The 16,528-nt window shown below is 44.3% G+C and overlaps 1 protein-coding gene across 1 annotated transcript; it reads left to right on the top strand.

The window, feature by feature from the left end:
* Positions 1-8,878: 8,878 nt before the first annotated feature.
* Positions 8,879-13,515, top strand: LOC311580633 (ubiquilin-1-like). The gene is made up of 2 exons (XM_084752320.1): positions 8,879-9,138; positions 11,802-13,515. Exons 1-2 carry the CDS (start codon positions 8,928-8,930, stop codon positions 13,349-13,351), a joined length of 1,761 nt encoding a protein of 586 aa, XP_084608446.1. The 5' UTR covers positions 8,879-8,927; the 3' UTR covers positions 13,352-13,515.
* The last annotated feature ends 3,013 nt before the right edge of the window (positions 13,516-16,528 follow it).

Here is a 16,528-nt window from a genome sequence, read left to right as displayed (position 1 = left end):
CAGCCGTTGCCTGAGTCTGATTCTTGATTCTTGTGGGGTCTGAGGAGAAAGGTGTGTGTGTGTGTGTGTGTGTGTGTGTGTGTGTGTGTTTTCTCTGGAGGGCTTATGAAGCTAAAAACTGGTGGAAGCCATAAGAGCCTAACACTTGGAGGTGGGAGAGAATGTGGCTGTCACCCTTTGAAGTGGGAGGCTCAGGGATTTCCTGGTGTCCTGGGAGTTTTTCAGATTTTGGCATATTATAGGAGCTGTTCCCACAGTCTGTCTTATGGTCTGTCTGATTACCTGCCTGGTTAGAGAAAGGACACAGTTTCTTATATGTCTTATCCCTAAAGGCTATCCCACAGACTTGGAATGAATCTCTGAGTGGGTACAATCTGCAGCAGCGATAATGTACTCTCGGTTAAAATGATACATTCTTCAATCTCAGTTTATATTATTTCTTATAGACTAATTCAGAGAAGAGGAAGTTTTCCTCTTTTCCTTTTTTTTTAAATCTTTTTTCTTTTTTGAAGATTCATTTAGTTGTTATGTGTGTTTTGTGTAATATATGTGTACAGTGTGTGTCCTGGTGCTTAAGCAGAGATCCAGAAGACGGTATCAGATCCTGGGCAACTGGATGGAGAGGCAGTTGTGAGCCACCTGATATGGGTTCTGGGAAGTGAACCCGGGTCCGCTTCAAGAGCAGTAAGCACTCTAAACTACCAGGAGAGTTGAATTGTTACATTTGCTAGCTCAAATATGAAGTGGCTAGCCTGTGCTTAGCATCTAGGTATTAGGAATTTAATGTGAGTAAAACAGATACAACTCTACTCTCACTTGTTTATGGTACACTGGCAGCAAATTTCCAAACAAAACATTTTATTTGTGGTTATAGTCTATGATAAGTTTGGAAGAAAATGTAAGTGCATAAAAGCACTTACACCCAAATGTTGGGACCCAAGTTTCAAATCCTCAAAAGCCACATAAAAGCTGGGATTGTAGCAGGAGCATCTCTAATCCCAGTGTTCCTACAGGAAACTGTGAGGTGGAGACAAGAGACTCTTCAGATGTTCATGGCCTGCTGGCCTGGTGTGGACAGTTGAAAAATAACAGTGGAGACTCTTACACTCCAGATTGCTCTCTGATGTCCAGCGTGCTTGCTCCTGTGCACCACATAGTGCACACACAAAAGAAAACAGGTGAAGAGCTATGAAGAAGCATAAGCAGGCTTATTACTAGTCTGGTCTGGGAAGACATGAAAGCCACCTGAGGATAAAACTTGAAAAGTGTTCAGAGTGAAGTGGGTAAAATTTTGAGGGGGGAGGAAGGTTGCATCTGCAGGAGGAATATTATGCACAGCCACTGTGGTAAGAGGGACATGACACAGACCTCAGACAAGAGTGTTGTCCCCATTACCTGTGTATTTCTAGGGTAAAAATGTGACAGTCCATAAGCAAATCAAGTGAGCTATGATTTTCAGTACCTACACACATGAATGTGTACATAAATACATATCGGAAGAAACGCACAAACAGTGCATTTCTGAACATACCCTATGCACAGGTGTGCACGTCTGTATACTAAATATGATCCACTAAGTGAACGTTTTCACACAGGGTAGGAGCACAAATCAAAACATGCATGCCAGGGAAGGAAAGAAATCTTAGGTGGATTATACTTGGTGGGAAACCTGCCTGTGGTGTGTATTTACATGTCTCGACTCGGGGCAGCATCCTGTCAAATCCAATCTCCCTTTCCCCTTACCTTCGGTAACCATTCAAATCTCAGAGTAATTAGACCAGCTACTGGGATGTGGTGGGAAGGTGAGACCAGGCTTTGGAGACAACTTTTCCTGGAGCCTTGCATTTTGATCTCTAGGTGAGGCATACAGCTGTTAGGCTCCCCCACTTTTCCCTTCCTGTTTCCTGTGATTGAGGAAAATCGTGTCCAAACTGAAAGTAAATCTCTTACTGAAGCACTAAGACAAATAAAAAGGCAAGCTTATCCCCCTCCATTTCCTGCAACTCAGAAGAGGTGTGCTTTGCAGGGTGTGCCTACCTGCAGAAGATGTTTGATACAACACACAGTTTCCATCATTGGAAAGCCAAGGGGAAAATAATCCTCATACAAAGAAATGTCTTGGGGTTGGAGAAATGGCTCCGTGTTTAAGCCTGCATTACTGCTTTTGCAGAGGACCCAAATTTGGTTCTCAGAACCCATCTTCTCATGTACACAGACCCATACGCTTACACAAAAAAATAAATCTTAATTACATGATGGGTAAGAGAAATCCTGAGGGCTGCTCTGAAAGGCTAGCTGCGATGAGCTTTAAAGTCTTGGTGAGGAGAGTGCTTGGTGAGTTGTTTTCTTATCATAGCTTCTGCATACAATATTTACATTAACATGCATTCATTGTGTGTATTAATAGAGTCTAGGGAGATAGCTCCATCCTGAATACTATACATACATGCATCAAATCCAACCTCCTCTTTTCCTTCCTTCCTATGCTCTTCCCAGTGTGATTTCTACTTTACGTTCAAATTGACTGGGGGTTGAACCCAAGGTCTCCCTCAAACCAGGAAAGCACTCTTTACAGCTGGGCCTCCAACTGACTTAAGCTTTATGATAGAGAACACAAGAGCCCTTGTTTTTTTTTTTTCTGCACTTAACTTATTTCAAATAAAAACGTTCTTTACCACCGTGCATTTCATTGCAAATGACAGGGCTTTATTCTACTTATAGGCAAATAATACCCCATGGTATATATGTACCAGACTTTTTTATTCATCCATCTAGGCTGTTGCAGATATTAGGAGTTGGAATACTGCTGTAGTAAATACAGGCATGCAAGTGTCTCTTTGCTGTACTGAATTTATTTCCATTGCTGGGTCACATGATACATTTATTAAGTTTTTGAGGATTCGCCACATTATTATCTATAATTGTTGCACTAGTTTACCATCTCACCAACATGTTAGAGACCTCCAGAGTGGATTAAGTGCTTAGAATCTTCACTGTAGCTTCATCACAGACTGAACGTGCCAGCACCATGGTGGTGTACCCAGGAAACAGCGTCCCGGGGCAGAGAAGGTGGTTGTCTTCCATCCAGAAGCTAAGATGAGATCTGACATGTGGAGCACAGTAGATTATGAAATGATGGAAGCTTGAAATATGAGTAAGTAGAAAGGTAAATGAATGAGAAAAATTTTGGGAGACCAGGCAATATAAACCAAGTAGAAGCTACGTGAAACAGAGATCATGTCTGAGGGAGGAAAGGTCATTGGAATTTGAGGGAGAGAAGACCCTTACAGGTTGATGTGGCTGAAAGTACATGTCTTCTGGGACTTCCGTCCACTGTCCCTGCCCTGAGTTTTCCTTTCAGCTATGGTCCAATCTGAAATACCTGGGCCTTGACAAGATGTGGTGTGGGGTCATATAGGTGGAGAAGAAAATGCAGACTCAGCTGACACTGGGCCTAGTGTCTGGATCCTTTATCAAGATATTTACTAGAACCCAAACCAACCAACCAACCAAAAAAAAAAAAAAACCCCAGTGATTAAATCTCTATCTGCTTGATCCCAGACAGGAGTTGGGCATCACTTTAGTAAAAAGATTTCGAGTCACACACCTAGGACATCATCTATGAGATAGAGTCTCCCATATAACAGGGAGCTGCAGCTATGAAATCTTAGCAACCGTTTCCTAAACAGGACCTGCACAATGACTGCACATCTCAACCTGGATGTAGGAAACCTCACAAGACCCCGACAGCTAGATAAAGGACTGCAGGCAATTAATGGATGCTGAGAGAAGGAGAATGAGCTTACTGATAGGTTATCTAACACCAAGAGTCCGCCCTCAACACATGTACATATGAACAACACTGAATGGACTCAGCAGCTTGTATTTGTGTGTGTGTGTGTGTGTGTGTGTGTAATATAACTGGTAAGAAGTCATGAAGTTGAGAAGGAGTGAGAGAATCACAGGAGGAGTGGATGAGGGAGCAGGAGGTGTGGAAAAGATGTAGCATCAGTACTCAAGCAATTCTCAAAAAATTAAGAACTTAAAACAATGCCCATGCCAAAGGACTGCTTTAAGAATCAGAGCCACAGAGACTGGAACAGGACCAGGCCTAGAGAACATCAGTCGGTGTAAATAGAGAAGCCCTAACATCTAGAAGAAGAAGAAAAAAAGCCTGCCATTTATGATGGAAGTGCAGCGTGTGTTTTTAGAAGGACACAGGTACAAGGAAAAGATTTCTGATATTTTTTTTTTTTTGAGTTGGGGTCTCACTGCACAGCCACATTGGCTTCACACTTGAAGCAGAGCCTCCTACCTCAGCCTCCTGCGTGCTGGGATTATAGGTTAAGCCACCACATGGATTGATTAGTTTCCTTTTAATGTCCATTTTATGTTTTATTTTTAAAATTTCATATAAGAGTATTACATCATTCCCACCCACACTTTCCCCTTTTCAACTTCTCCATGATCCTTCACTCCCCTTCAACATCATAGCAGCTTTATCTTTATAACACACACACACACACACACACACACACACACACACACACACACAGACACACACAGTATATATATACAACCTGATGTCTTTATTGTTGACTGTGTTCGAGTGTTAAGCCTGACCAGTTGGGATTGCACACGTATCAGGAGGCTTCTCCCTGGAGAATACTGACTTCCCTTTCTCCATAGCCATGTTTTTTTTTTTTTTTTTTTTTTATTTAGGGACGAGGAAAACTGAAGCACACAAGGAGGGGGACGCACATAGCTAAAGTCAGGAAGCGTCCTATTAGAGTCAGGGTTTGAAATTAGACAATTTACTTCTAAGCTCCATGCTGGTAATCACTGTGCTCAAAGAAATGAATTTCTGTTTTAGTCCTGAGTTCCCAACATGTGAATAGGGTGTGATTCGTAGTATTTTTGGGGGGAGTTTTGAATCTCTGACTCCTGCAAATATAGACATGGAGTCAGTATCTCATCATTGTTTACACGTATGTAAGCCCTTACTTACATCCCTGTGCTCTTATTTTATCTACATTTACTCATAGCTAATTGTTATAACTTCAGGAACTGATGATAGAAAGTAAACGCTCAGACCATCGTTCCTCACAAAATGCCATTGATTTTTATTTGTTCATTTTCTAAACACTTTGGAGCAGAATTCAAGTTTCCGAAAAGGCAACTGAGGTTTTGATGGGCTTTTCATGACAGTTATAATTTAGCCGAGATCTGAGAAAGTCACAACAGATGTCTTTGCTTCTAGAGAAGAAAATGCTTCCATTTATTCAAGTTTTCTCTGTTTACTTAATGTCATACTGTAATACCCAGATTTCCCAGATTGTGAGACCCCCAAAAAAGACCACCAGGACTTGATACCAATGCAACATACACAGGGTCCTGTATTACAGGCTCAAGCTTGGGTCACAATCCTTCCTGATGCAACAGGATAGGAGAGTGGCTCCGAAGCTTCAGGGCTAATGGCTTTATAAAGGGGAAAAACTGCTAGTAGGAGTTCTGGGTCACAGGAGTGTCAGGCAGGTTGAGTGGAGGCTGGATCACAAGGGGGAAGTTGTGGGTCACAGGAGTGTCAGGAACGTTGAGTGGGATCTCTGCAGACTGCTGGCAGGTGCCGTTTACAGCAGTACATGGTCATTCCTGGAATGCAGGGAGAAGTAAGGATCGCCCAGAGGTCAAGCGCTCACAGAAAATACAGACCCTGGCATTAGTTACAGAACATGGAACATGACTAGTTTGGTCCCTACGGTGGGTCCTTCCCATAAGTCCTTCAACTCCGAGGTGGTTCAAACATTAAATTTTAATGGCTGTGATTTTTGAGTAGATACTTTTCTGCTGCATATTCTGAGTAGATACTGTGAGGGGAAAAAACGCATCCTTAATGATCATATAATGATGAATCCCCCTTTCAAACAGAAGGCGTGCTAATTCATAGGCAAGTGAGATAAGAGAGAGAAAGCCCCCACTATTCTAGTGAGGATTGATACATCTAAATTGCAGATACTTTGATGGGTAGAATAAGAATACAAAGAACAAAAATAATTTCACTTTTAGGATACCACACTTCGTACCATGATGCTGGTCTTTCTACATGTTTTAATAGAATTGTGGTTGTTGGGACCTGGAAAGATAGCTCAGTAGTTAAGAGCACTTGTTTTAGTTAGGGTTCAATTTCTGTGAAGAGACACCAAGACCATGGCAACTCTCATAAATGAAAACATTTAAATGGGGATGGCTTGCAGTTTCAGAGGTTTAGTCCGTTATCATGGTGGGAAGCATGGCAGCATGCAGGCAGACATGGTGCTGGAGAAGGAGCTTAAAGTACTACATCCCAATTGGCGGGTGGCTGAAGTGACTGTGTGCCAGTAGGCTTGGTTTTGAGCTTCGGAGACACACTTCCTCCAGCAAAGCCACACCTACTCCAGCAAGGCCACACTTCTTAATAGTGCCACTCCCTACTACTGACCTATGGGGGCCATTTTTATTCAAATCACCACATTCAACTCCCTGGCCCCCATAGGCTTGTAGCCATATCATAATGCAAAATGCATCCACTCCAACTTTAAAAGGCCCCAAAGCCTATCACAGTATGCATGCCTTTGTAAGGACCAAAGTAATGCCATGGTCTGCATTTTTTTGTGAGAACTTGTCTTCTAGGTGACCCTTACTTCTCCCTGCATTCTAGGAATAACCACGTACAGCTATAAACTGCACCTGCCAGCAGTCTCCAGAAACTCCACCAGAGAGATTAGATACAATCAGTGCCCAATGTTCCTCTGAGATTAAAAAAAAAAAAAAACTTCCCCTTGAGATTCAGCCTCTACCCAACCCACCTGAAGGGCGATACTCCTGTGACTCACAACTTCCCCTTGTGACCCAGCCTCCACCCAACCCACCTACCTAAAAGTTGATATTCCTGTGACCCACAATCCCCCCTTATGGTTTTTTCCCTTTATAAACCCATTACCCTTGAAGCTCCGGGCCATTCTCCTATCCTGTTGCATCAGGAAGGATTGTGGCCCAAGCTCGAGACCATAATACAGGACCATGTATATATTGTATCAAATCCTGGTGGTCTTTCTTTTGGTGGTGGTGGGGCTCTCAATCTGAGCAATCTGGGTATTACACCTTTAATCCCATCACTCAGGAGGCAGAGGCAGGCAGATCGCTGTGAGTTCTAGGCTAGCCTGGTCTATAAAGTGAGTCTAGGACAGCCAAGGCTACACAGAGAAACCCTGTCTTGAAAAACCAAAATCCAAAACAAAAAACAAAAAGCAAAAAAACCAACCAAACAAAACCAAAACAAACAAACAAACAAAAGTTTAGAGTTTCTTCTGAGACTCATGCAAACTCTTAATTGTAATCCCCTATAAAATCAAAGTGAAAAGCAGCCCACAAGCTTCCAACATACAGTGGCACAGGATGTACATTATGATACCAAAAGGTAGTATAGTGAGGAAATATTGGACCAAAGCAAGACTGAAATCCAGCAAACTTCGAACTCTGCATTTCTATGTCTGATGTCAAAGCGTTCCTCAGATCTCCAACTCCTTTCAGCTTTGTTGACTGCAACACACTTCTCTCTCTTGGGCCGGTCCCACTCCCTGTTAGCAGCTTTCCTGGCTAGAAATCCCATGGCTCTATAGCATCTCCGCTATCTTGGGGTCCCCAAGGCAATGCATGCTTCACACTTGCAGCTTCACATGTGGAGACACCCCTGACACATGCCTGGACTCGGCAACTTCTGTTAGTCTCGGAAGGAGATTGCATAACTCCTTTCTTCTATCCTTGACTTTAAATCAAAACCACTTGGCTGTAGTTTCCAAGTTCTGTTGCTTTCTGGGGCTGGGACGTGCCCCCTTGTTCATACACGTTTTTATCAGCTTTCTGTTTTCTATGGTTTCCTTCACTGCCTCAGCCTGGCTGTCCTGGAACTTGCCCTGTAGACCAGACTGGCCTCAAACTTAGAGATCTACATTTCTCTGTCTCCTGAGTGCTGGGACTAAAGGTGTGCACCACCACACTTGGGCTAAGCTTTTCTTTATTTCCTTTTCACAAGTTGGACGATTAGCTGGGTGGGGTCTTGCTCTGAGGTCACCATTCCCTTTATTTATCTTATCCTCAGGTTTTTCTTCAATCTGTTTATCTCCTTGAACACAGCAGAGTTTACCTCCTAATTCCTCTTTTCTCTTCAAATTGTACATTTTATATTTTTCTTTGCTCAGCTTGTTCCTTTTCATTATAAATCTGCAAGGCATAAACATTAACAACTACATGACAAAGTTGATATTAGGTTGTTTTGAGATTTCCTTTGCAAATGTAATTAATCCAAAAACTTTTCAATTTAGCCACAGGCAGATTTTTTTTTTTTAAACCCTAACCTTAACCCTAACTCTAATCCTGACCACCTCCCCTTAGTGAGGAGGCCTGGTGGCTCTCAAAGAAAGAATAAGCAGGCTACCAAGGTGAGACTTGATAGCCTATGACCATATAGTGGGGAAGGAGGCCCCCCTCAGTCTTAGACCTAGAAGAGGGGAATAGGGTGAAAGCAGGAGGGAGGGAGGAATGGGAGGATACAAGTGGTGGGATAACAATTGAGTTGTAATCTGAATAAATTAATAAAATTTTTAAAAAGTTCAGACAAATAAATAGGGTCTCAGAAAGGAGCAAGTAAATGGGTCATTTTTAAAACTTCAGCTTTAGAATATTTAAGCAGAAATAAAATATGTTTTCACTAAAAAAAAAAAAGAAAGAAAGAAAGAAAGAAAACGACAGAAAGAAGCCATATTCTTCACCAAAGCATCATAAGAATAGTCTCTAGGCTACTTACTAACATTCTCTTCTGGAACCTTTTGATCTAGGGCCCCTTAGTTGAAATCACACTCAGCCACACTGTCTTCTACGCTCCTACTATAATGACCCCTGAAGCCCCACTTAAAATGTTCAACTGCTTTTCTAATGCAAAGTTTCAGAGTCCACATCCCTCCAAACAGAAGCGTGGGTCAGGCCTGTCCCAGCAAGACCCCAGTTCCTGGTACCAACTTCTGAACAAACAAAAATCAATGGGAACATCTGTTGCGGTTTCTTATTGCTGTGAAGAGACACCACGAGGACAGCAACCCTTAGGTAAAGGAAAACATTTAATTGGGGCTGGCTTGTAGTTTCAGAGGTCTAGTCCACTACTGTCATAGTGGGAAACATGGCGGTGAACAGGCAGACATGGCACTGGAGAAGGAGCTGAAAGTTCTACATTCACATGTTGAAATGACCATGAGCCATTAGGCCTGGTTTTGAGCTTCTGAGACCTCAAGGCCCAGCTCCTAGTGACACTCTTCCTCCAACAAGGCTACACTTACTCCAAAAGGCCACACCTAATAGTGCCACACCTTATGCACCTATAGGGACAATTTTTTTTTTATTCAAACCATCACACTGTTCTCACAGAAGTTCTCAGAAGCCACACTGGAAAGTTTGAAGCCACCTGTAACTCTTGCTCCAGGGAAATCTCACAGTCTTCTGGGCTCTGCTAGTATCTATCTGCATACACATGGCCTATGTACACAGAGACACAGAGACATAAAATGAAAAGCAAAATCCCAACTCTGGCTGTCAATTCCTGGATTTCTGGTGTTTCTCTTCCCTGCAGTTTGTATGAATATGTGTCTGCACATACACTGGCTCATGCATATGCATATGAAAGATGGAGGTTCATATTGACTGCATATGTTTCCTCATCAGCTTTTGAGACAGTGTCACCTACTGAAACTAGTAGGTACTTTTCCAGCTAGACTGACTGTTCAGAAGCCTAATGGTCACTGGTCTCTATATATGCCACCCTCACGCCCCACCTCCCCGAGTGCTTAAGTTACAGTGGTGCATCATTGTGTTTCGGTTTTTACATGGGTGATGGGATTCCTAACTCAGGTCATCATGAATGAATGGTAAGGTCTTCTCTTCTTTTCTCTCCTTCCTTCCTTCCCTTTTTTGGGGGTGGGGTGGGAGTGCTGTTTGAGACAGGGTTTCTCTGTAACCCTGTCTGGAACTTCTTTGTAGATCAGGCTGGCCTTGAACTCATGGAGATCCACCTGCCTCTGCCTCCCTAATGCTGTGATTAAAGGCATGTGCCACCATCACCCCTGGTGAAAAGTTTTCTAGTTAACCAAGAAATCACAATTTTAGGTACTTTTCCACACTAACGCATTAGATGTCTGCAAAACCCAAGTGTGTTAAAGGATGTGGAATGACAATGCCATTGAAGTAGAAACTGTTAATATTTGTTTTAAATTTAAAATGTGATTACATTGCTTCCCTCCAACCCCTCTCATGTTGGGGGCAATGCAAAGTGAAACTCACAAGAATTGTTTTTGAAGCCATAATTGTATGGTAGACATTGTTCCCTGGGGAGACTAGAAGTAAGCCAGCCAGGGCATCATCAAAGTTCCCAAGAGAGAGAAATGCTTTCAGACTCTGAAATTACATCTCATCATGTCTTGCTATTGGCTTATAATGCTGGTTCATGCCTTCCAAAGTTTAAGAGCATTGATAAATATTGCAGGTGCAGAATCACCTCAGTGGTCATTTTACCTCCTGCCTGATCCCCTTGAGGTGGCATTCTAGGAAGAGAAATTCTTGTCACTGATTTTTGTGGTTACTGGAAATTTTAGAACTGGAAAAAAAGGTGTGTGTGTGTGTGTGTGTGTGTGTGTGTGTGTGAGAGAGAGAGAGAGAGAGAGAGAGAGAGAGAGAGAGAGAGAGAGAGAGAACTTCTGTTAATGATACAAACCTAATGCAGCCAAATCTATCTTTAATATTAACAAATAACTGCTGGAGAGATTACATTTTTCCTAGGGCTTTACCTGCCTGGAGTGGTCCAAACAGCTTAAATAGTTCCTTCTCACACTGTCTTATAGTAATTAAATCATATTTAGACCTAGATTCCAAGAGCTGCTGTGATTTCTCTTAAGGTCACCAACCTCTGAGTTAACACTATATTTGGAGGGGGTGCTGGGAACTGAATTTGGGTCCTCTGGAAAAATCAACAATCCCTCTAAACCATGTAGCAGTCTCCCCAGGACCACCATCCCTCCTCACTTTATTTTCTGAAGCAGCCCTGCTCTCGGGGCTTTGGAATATCATGCCTTTGAGACCATGTAGACAGATTATCTCCCTAAGGGCCTAGGATACAAGTATACCATTGAAAATGCAGACTGATTCCATTCTGTTCAGATAGAAACTGGGCCTGAGGCCTCAGGTAGACTGTGATGAGGGGACAGTAATTTAGTGGAGGCTTGGTGAGCAGGATGAATGCTTCGTTAGCCAGTCCTTAGTCCTTGCTTTCTCACTCAACCATCATTACTTGTCAAGCTTAGTGTTAGGGTTTGAAGAGGAACAAGTGGTTGTGTGAAATGTGTTTCTAGATAGGGACATGTTCCCTGTCCCCCCTCCCCCCCAGCCCCTTTGGTGTTTTCAATCAAATCAGAAAGAAAACCCAACCCCAGGCGGGTGGTAGACTTCTGCCCTGCCCCCATTCAAGTCTACCTTTCAACTGTGACCTCATCACTGACACCATCTCCTCTAAAGACAAGCCAAGAGAGGAGGGGCTGCCCCAGCTCTGGGAGCCAGGTGGCTCTAGGGCTACACTGGGAGGTGGCATCTGCAGGACGTAGGTGAAAGGACATCAACTGGACACCTACTGGTCCTTGCACCCAGGTGTGCTCGGTGCCACATCAAAGCTTCCACAGGTGTGTCCTCCACTGTGCCCTGAGGTAACCCTGCATCCTCTTCTTCAGGAAATATGGCACGGGCTAGGGAAGAAGCAGGAGACAGCCAGCTGGTGTCCGGTAGGGAACCGTTCTCGCGTATCATCAGAGTGTCTGTCAAGACCCCACAAGACTGCCAGGAATTTTGGGTGGCAGAAAATAGCAACGTCCACCGCTTTAAGAAGCAAATCTCCAAATACCTTCACTGCGACACTGACCGGCTGGTGCTCATCTTCACTGGCAAGATCCTCCGGGATCACGACATACTGAGCCAGCGCGGCATTTTTGATGGCTCTACAGTCCACGTGGTCGTGAGGACTCGTTTGAAAGGGTCAGCCTGTACAGGAACTCTGGCAGGCCCCACAGGCAACTGTACCCACCGTTCGGAACCATCGGCCTCTGATAACGCTGCGGTGCTAGCCAGGTTGGGTCGGCTGGCCCGGAGCTCACCTGACCTAGCTGATTTCTTCAGCCAGCTTGTCCAACTGCTGACGACAGCACCAGAGTCTGTGGTGCAGTTCTTGGAGGACCCTTTGATTCAAGGGCTGGTAAATGAGAAACAAGCCAATGGCATGCACGTTCCCGAGTCCTCAAAGACGGTACAGAAACGGGACCCCGCTCTCAAGTTTCCGGAAACTTTTCAGAAACCTGCGCGACAACAGGAAGTCCTCCAGGAACACAAGCAAAGGCTGGAGGCCCCGAAAGTCGTGCCAGGAGGAGACAATGCTATGCGTCCTGGCTGGTCTGACATCCAGCAGATCATCCTCTCCACTCTGGCCTTATTAGTGGCCTCTAAAGGCCACATTTCAGGCTCAGAGCTGTGTCGGGGAGAAGCCAGCACTGCTCATGGAAGTTCTGACCCCACCACCTCAGCTCCAGTCAGGACCTTGGCACAAGAGGTCAGTACAGGAGGCGTTACTCAGGCCAAGGGCCCAGTTCCAAGTCAGGCCAGTTCAGGGTGCCGACCTGGTACACTCGACTTACACCCAGGCACAGACTGCCCCACCCAAGAGAGCCAGCAGCCGGTGGAGAAAACCCCTCTAACCACTCAGCCGAAACTCTCGCCCTCTGTCCTGCGTCGAGCCGTGAATGTCCTGCAGAAGAATCCAGCTCTGCTCCACCAGCTGGCAACTGGCAGCCCCCTCCTACAGCATATGCCCCTTCTCCCAATCCTGACCAATCCTCGAGCGCTGCAGGCATTGCTACAGATAGAACAAGGCCTGCAGACGCTGTCCAGGGAGGTGCCCGAGCTGGGACCGTTCCTATGGAACTCAGCTAAACCGCGCGGGGCTAGAGGAACCCCAGAAACTAGGGGTACAAGACAAGCCTACAGAGAAGACACCACACAACACTCCTTGGCCTTTCTCCAGCTCTTCCATTCCTTGGCCAACGCCTGTTCCCTGTTTACCCAAAGCGCACTATCCTCAGCCCTCCTCGTTGAAGGTCGTTACCAGCAAGAACTGGAGCAGCTGAAGGCCTTGGGTTTTTCTAACCGTGATGCAAACCTGCAGGCCCTTATAGCCACGGATGGAGATATCCACGCCGCCATTGAGATGCTTCTAGGGCCTCCGCAGGTCTAGTCTCTCCAGCGGATGCCCACAATTGCACCATTCTGTGGAGAGGGAGGAAAAGGGGAGAGGGAGGGAAGGCACTTATTTTAGAAATTCCTCCTCCTCGGCTTATGAGCACATTTGGGCAGCCCTTCTCACACTGCCCAAGCCTGTTCCACATTAAAGGAGATTGCTTGGAGCTCCTGTGTGTTGTAGATTTGAGACTGGGTGGGCACCATAGTCTTTGTGGAAAGGGACTTGAATATTGCTCTGGGATCATGCATTTCTTATTTTCATGTCTCTAAGGATCCTTTTACTTTTTAAAGATATTGTGACTGGGGACCTGGTACAAATGGTCCCGGGCAGAGTGCTTCCTGTGCAAGCATGAAGACTGTGTTAAGACCCCTAGCACTTAAGGGAAAACCCAGACACAGTGGTGGATCCCTTACCTGAGCACTAGGGAGTGGAGTGTGGAAAACAGGGGCACAGCTGGAGCTCACTGACCAGACGAACCTAGCCAATGATCTCATGGTCAATCTCAAAATACAAGGTGGAAAGCAGTAGTGGTAGACACCTGAGATCAACCTCTGCCCTACGCACACAGAGAGAGAGAGAGAGAGAGAAAGAGAGAGAGAGAGAGAGAGAGAGAGAGAGAGAAAGAGAGAGAGAGAGAGAGAGAGAGAGAGAGGAGAGAGAAGGAGAGAGAGAAAAGAAGAAGAAGAAGAAGAAGAAGAAGAAGAAGAAGAAGAAGAAGAAGAAGAGAAGAAACAGTGAATCCTGAAATTTTGATATTTTTACTCACACCCAGTCAACATCTCCTGCCAGCACAGCCATCACCTCTATTAGCTCCTACCATAGTGACAGAATCCTAGGTGTTACTCTTCCAAGAAGTCATGACTTAAGACTTCTTGAAACCATGCCTTTGCCCACAGGTTCTCTCTCTCTCTCTCTCTCTCTCTCTCTCTCTCTCTCTCTCTCTCTCTCTCTCTCTCTCAATGTCTCTCTGTGCTATAGTTCTTCCCTTGTTTTTTGCCTGTGTTTAGAATGCTGCTCTGTGAAGTTAACCTCTGTCAGAAGCACCATCTTCCCTCTCCTCCACAGTGTTCTTCCTTTCCTCCTGCAGAATGCTTGCCTCTGCTGCCCTGCCAGACAGTGCTCTATTTCTGAAGTTCTTGCTTCTGAAGTTTTACATGTCTTCCTTCCAGGTGAAAATTTTTTTTTCAGTCATTTGTTTAGTCACTTCACAGCCTGCTCGCAACCCGCTCTCTCCTCTCCTCCCAGCTCCACCCTCATGCTCCTTCCTCCCCAGGAGCAAATTTTTATGCACATCTGCCATTAGGGAGTTACCCCAATAAGATGCAGGAGCCTTTTCAAAATGGATTTTTTTCCACGTCTTAGTAATAGTTTGACATGTAGGGAGTCTTGTTTCTTTGATAAGTGTGCTTCCTTTAATCATCTTGAGGAACTCAACTCTTTAAAGTGCTTTAAATGTGGAGTATGTTATACCAATACTTTTAAAATTTATCTCTCAGAGGTCTGTCCCCTTTAATAACAAAAGTTCTGGCTCTTTTGTATTCATGGCTTCCAAGTTTCTAACAGTTGTGCTCTTGTATTTTCTGTAGCCCGCTGATGTTCTCTTTTGGGTGTCCTGGGGCTGTGTCCACGGCTCAGAATTTCCAACTACAGTTTAGTATCCTTCCCCTGCCTCATTCCCACTCTGAATCCTACATTTATACCCCATATCTTAATGAAAGTAACCCATGCCTTCCCAATGTATTTGGATATCTCCTGCAAATTTCTGGGTTGTCATGGGTATGACTCACGGAGTAAAAAGATGCAGCATGCTCCCTCCAGACTGTCCGCAGTTCAATAGCAGCCGTGCAGCAGGAACAAAGGCAACGGACAGATGCAAGTGAGGAGAGGTCATATTTGGAAAATTACTTAAGGAAGTATGAAAGACAGAAAATTCAGACTGGCCCTAGGAATCAGTCAAGCCTGGGCTAATGTGCATCTGAGTTTCAGTCTTCCTTAAGGATGAGAAGGTCTTAACTCCTCAGAGGCAGGTACTGTGGCTTAATTGTTATGTGATGCCCCATGAGCGTAGGCACCCAAAGATTGTAGTGGTGGGCTAGGTCATCCTTTCCCAGCAATGAGCCTAGTACACACTTAATTCTTGGTTTTCCTAGCAGGCATGTTAACACATTTTTATTTTATTTTATAACGTGACATTGCTAGAAAAGTGTGCAATTGAGTTACAACCCTCCCCCACTGTAAAACCATATAATATTTTAAATAAGTTATGATTTTACCCTGGGGCACAATTGTAGCTATTTTTGGCTGCAGATTGGACATGGCAGGGTGTAGTTAGAGTACTGGACTGAAATTCTGTAACATCAGTTCTGGAATAGGACGACATTTTTAGGAATGAGGGAAGGATACTTGGCAGAATGGCCACTGGATACCCACACTGAACGTGTTTAAATACATCAGCCTATATGGTTATACACTGGAAAAAAATTTCATTGAAACAAAGACTAATCATATACTGAGGCAATACTAGATAATATGGAGGATATTAAACTGCAGGAGTTATATTCTAGATGGTAAACTGTGCTAGATATGCATATACATTTCTATCAGCATGAGCTAGAGGTACAGAAGCACATATCCTTATTCAATAGCACCTATCTATAATGTGTCTATAGTATCAGGTACTTAAACCATCGAGCTAACAAGTACAAGGTGTGGTTGCAATGATCCACACCTTCCGTTTTATCATCTGTGAGATGGTGGCAAGGTCATCTACAGGAATTAGCAAATATTTCTCTAAGTTCACATGTAGCACCTGTCACTCCAGATTTTCAGACGAATATTTTCCTCTATCTCCAAAAATTCTGCAAGATTCAACAGGCAGGTCACAGCGAGTCATGTCTAGGATCCTTGCTTAATTCACTATCTTCTCAAATTGCATCTGTACAGCAGTGGAAAAAAGTTTCATAGTGCCTGCCCAAAGAGAAATTAACAGTCAGGATTAAGGAGAGAGGAATGTGGAGGAAGCTGAATTTCCCTCAGCTACTGCTGCTGCCACTTTTGTCATCATTTAGACATTTTCTTGTTACTAACTCCCTTAGTACAGGGCCCGTAAACCTTTCTACCAAGGAAATCCCTTACTTGGAAGCATTAGAGCCTACAGTTGAGTGTGGAGGA

The sequence above is a fragment of the Acomys minous genome, assembly GCF_964271855.1.
Source record: "Acomys minous genome assembly, chromosome: 2".
In the NCBI taxonomy this organism is placed as follows: domain Eukaryota; kingdom Metazoa; phylum Chordata; class Mammalia; order Rodentia; family Muridae; genus Acomys; species Acomys minous.
The sequence above is the reverse complement of the archived record's forward strand: the minus strand, read 5'-3'. Positions and strand labels throughout refer to the sequence as shown.

Bases quoted from the DNA above. Each gene is read 5' to 3' on its own strand.
- LOC311580633 (XM_084752320.1), top strand. From the start codon at position 8,928: ATGACCCCTGAAGCCCCACTTAAAATGTTCAACTGCTTTTCTAATGCA. The intron at 9,139-11,801 runs GTAAAGGAAAAC...CCTCTTCTTCAG, and splicing joins ACGAGGACAGCAACCCTTAG to GAAATATGGCACGGGCTAGG.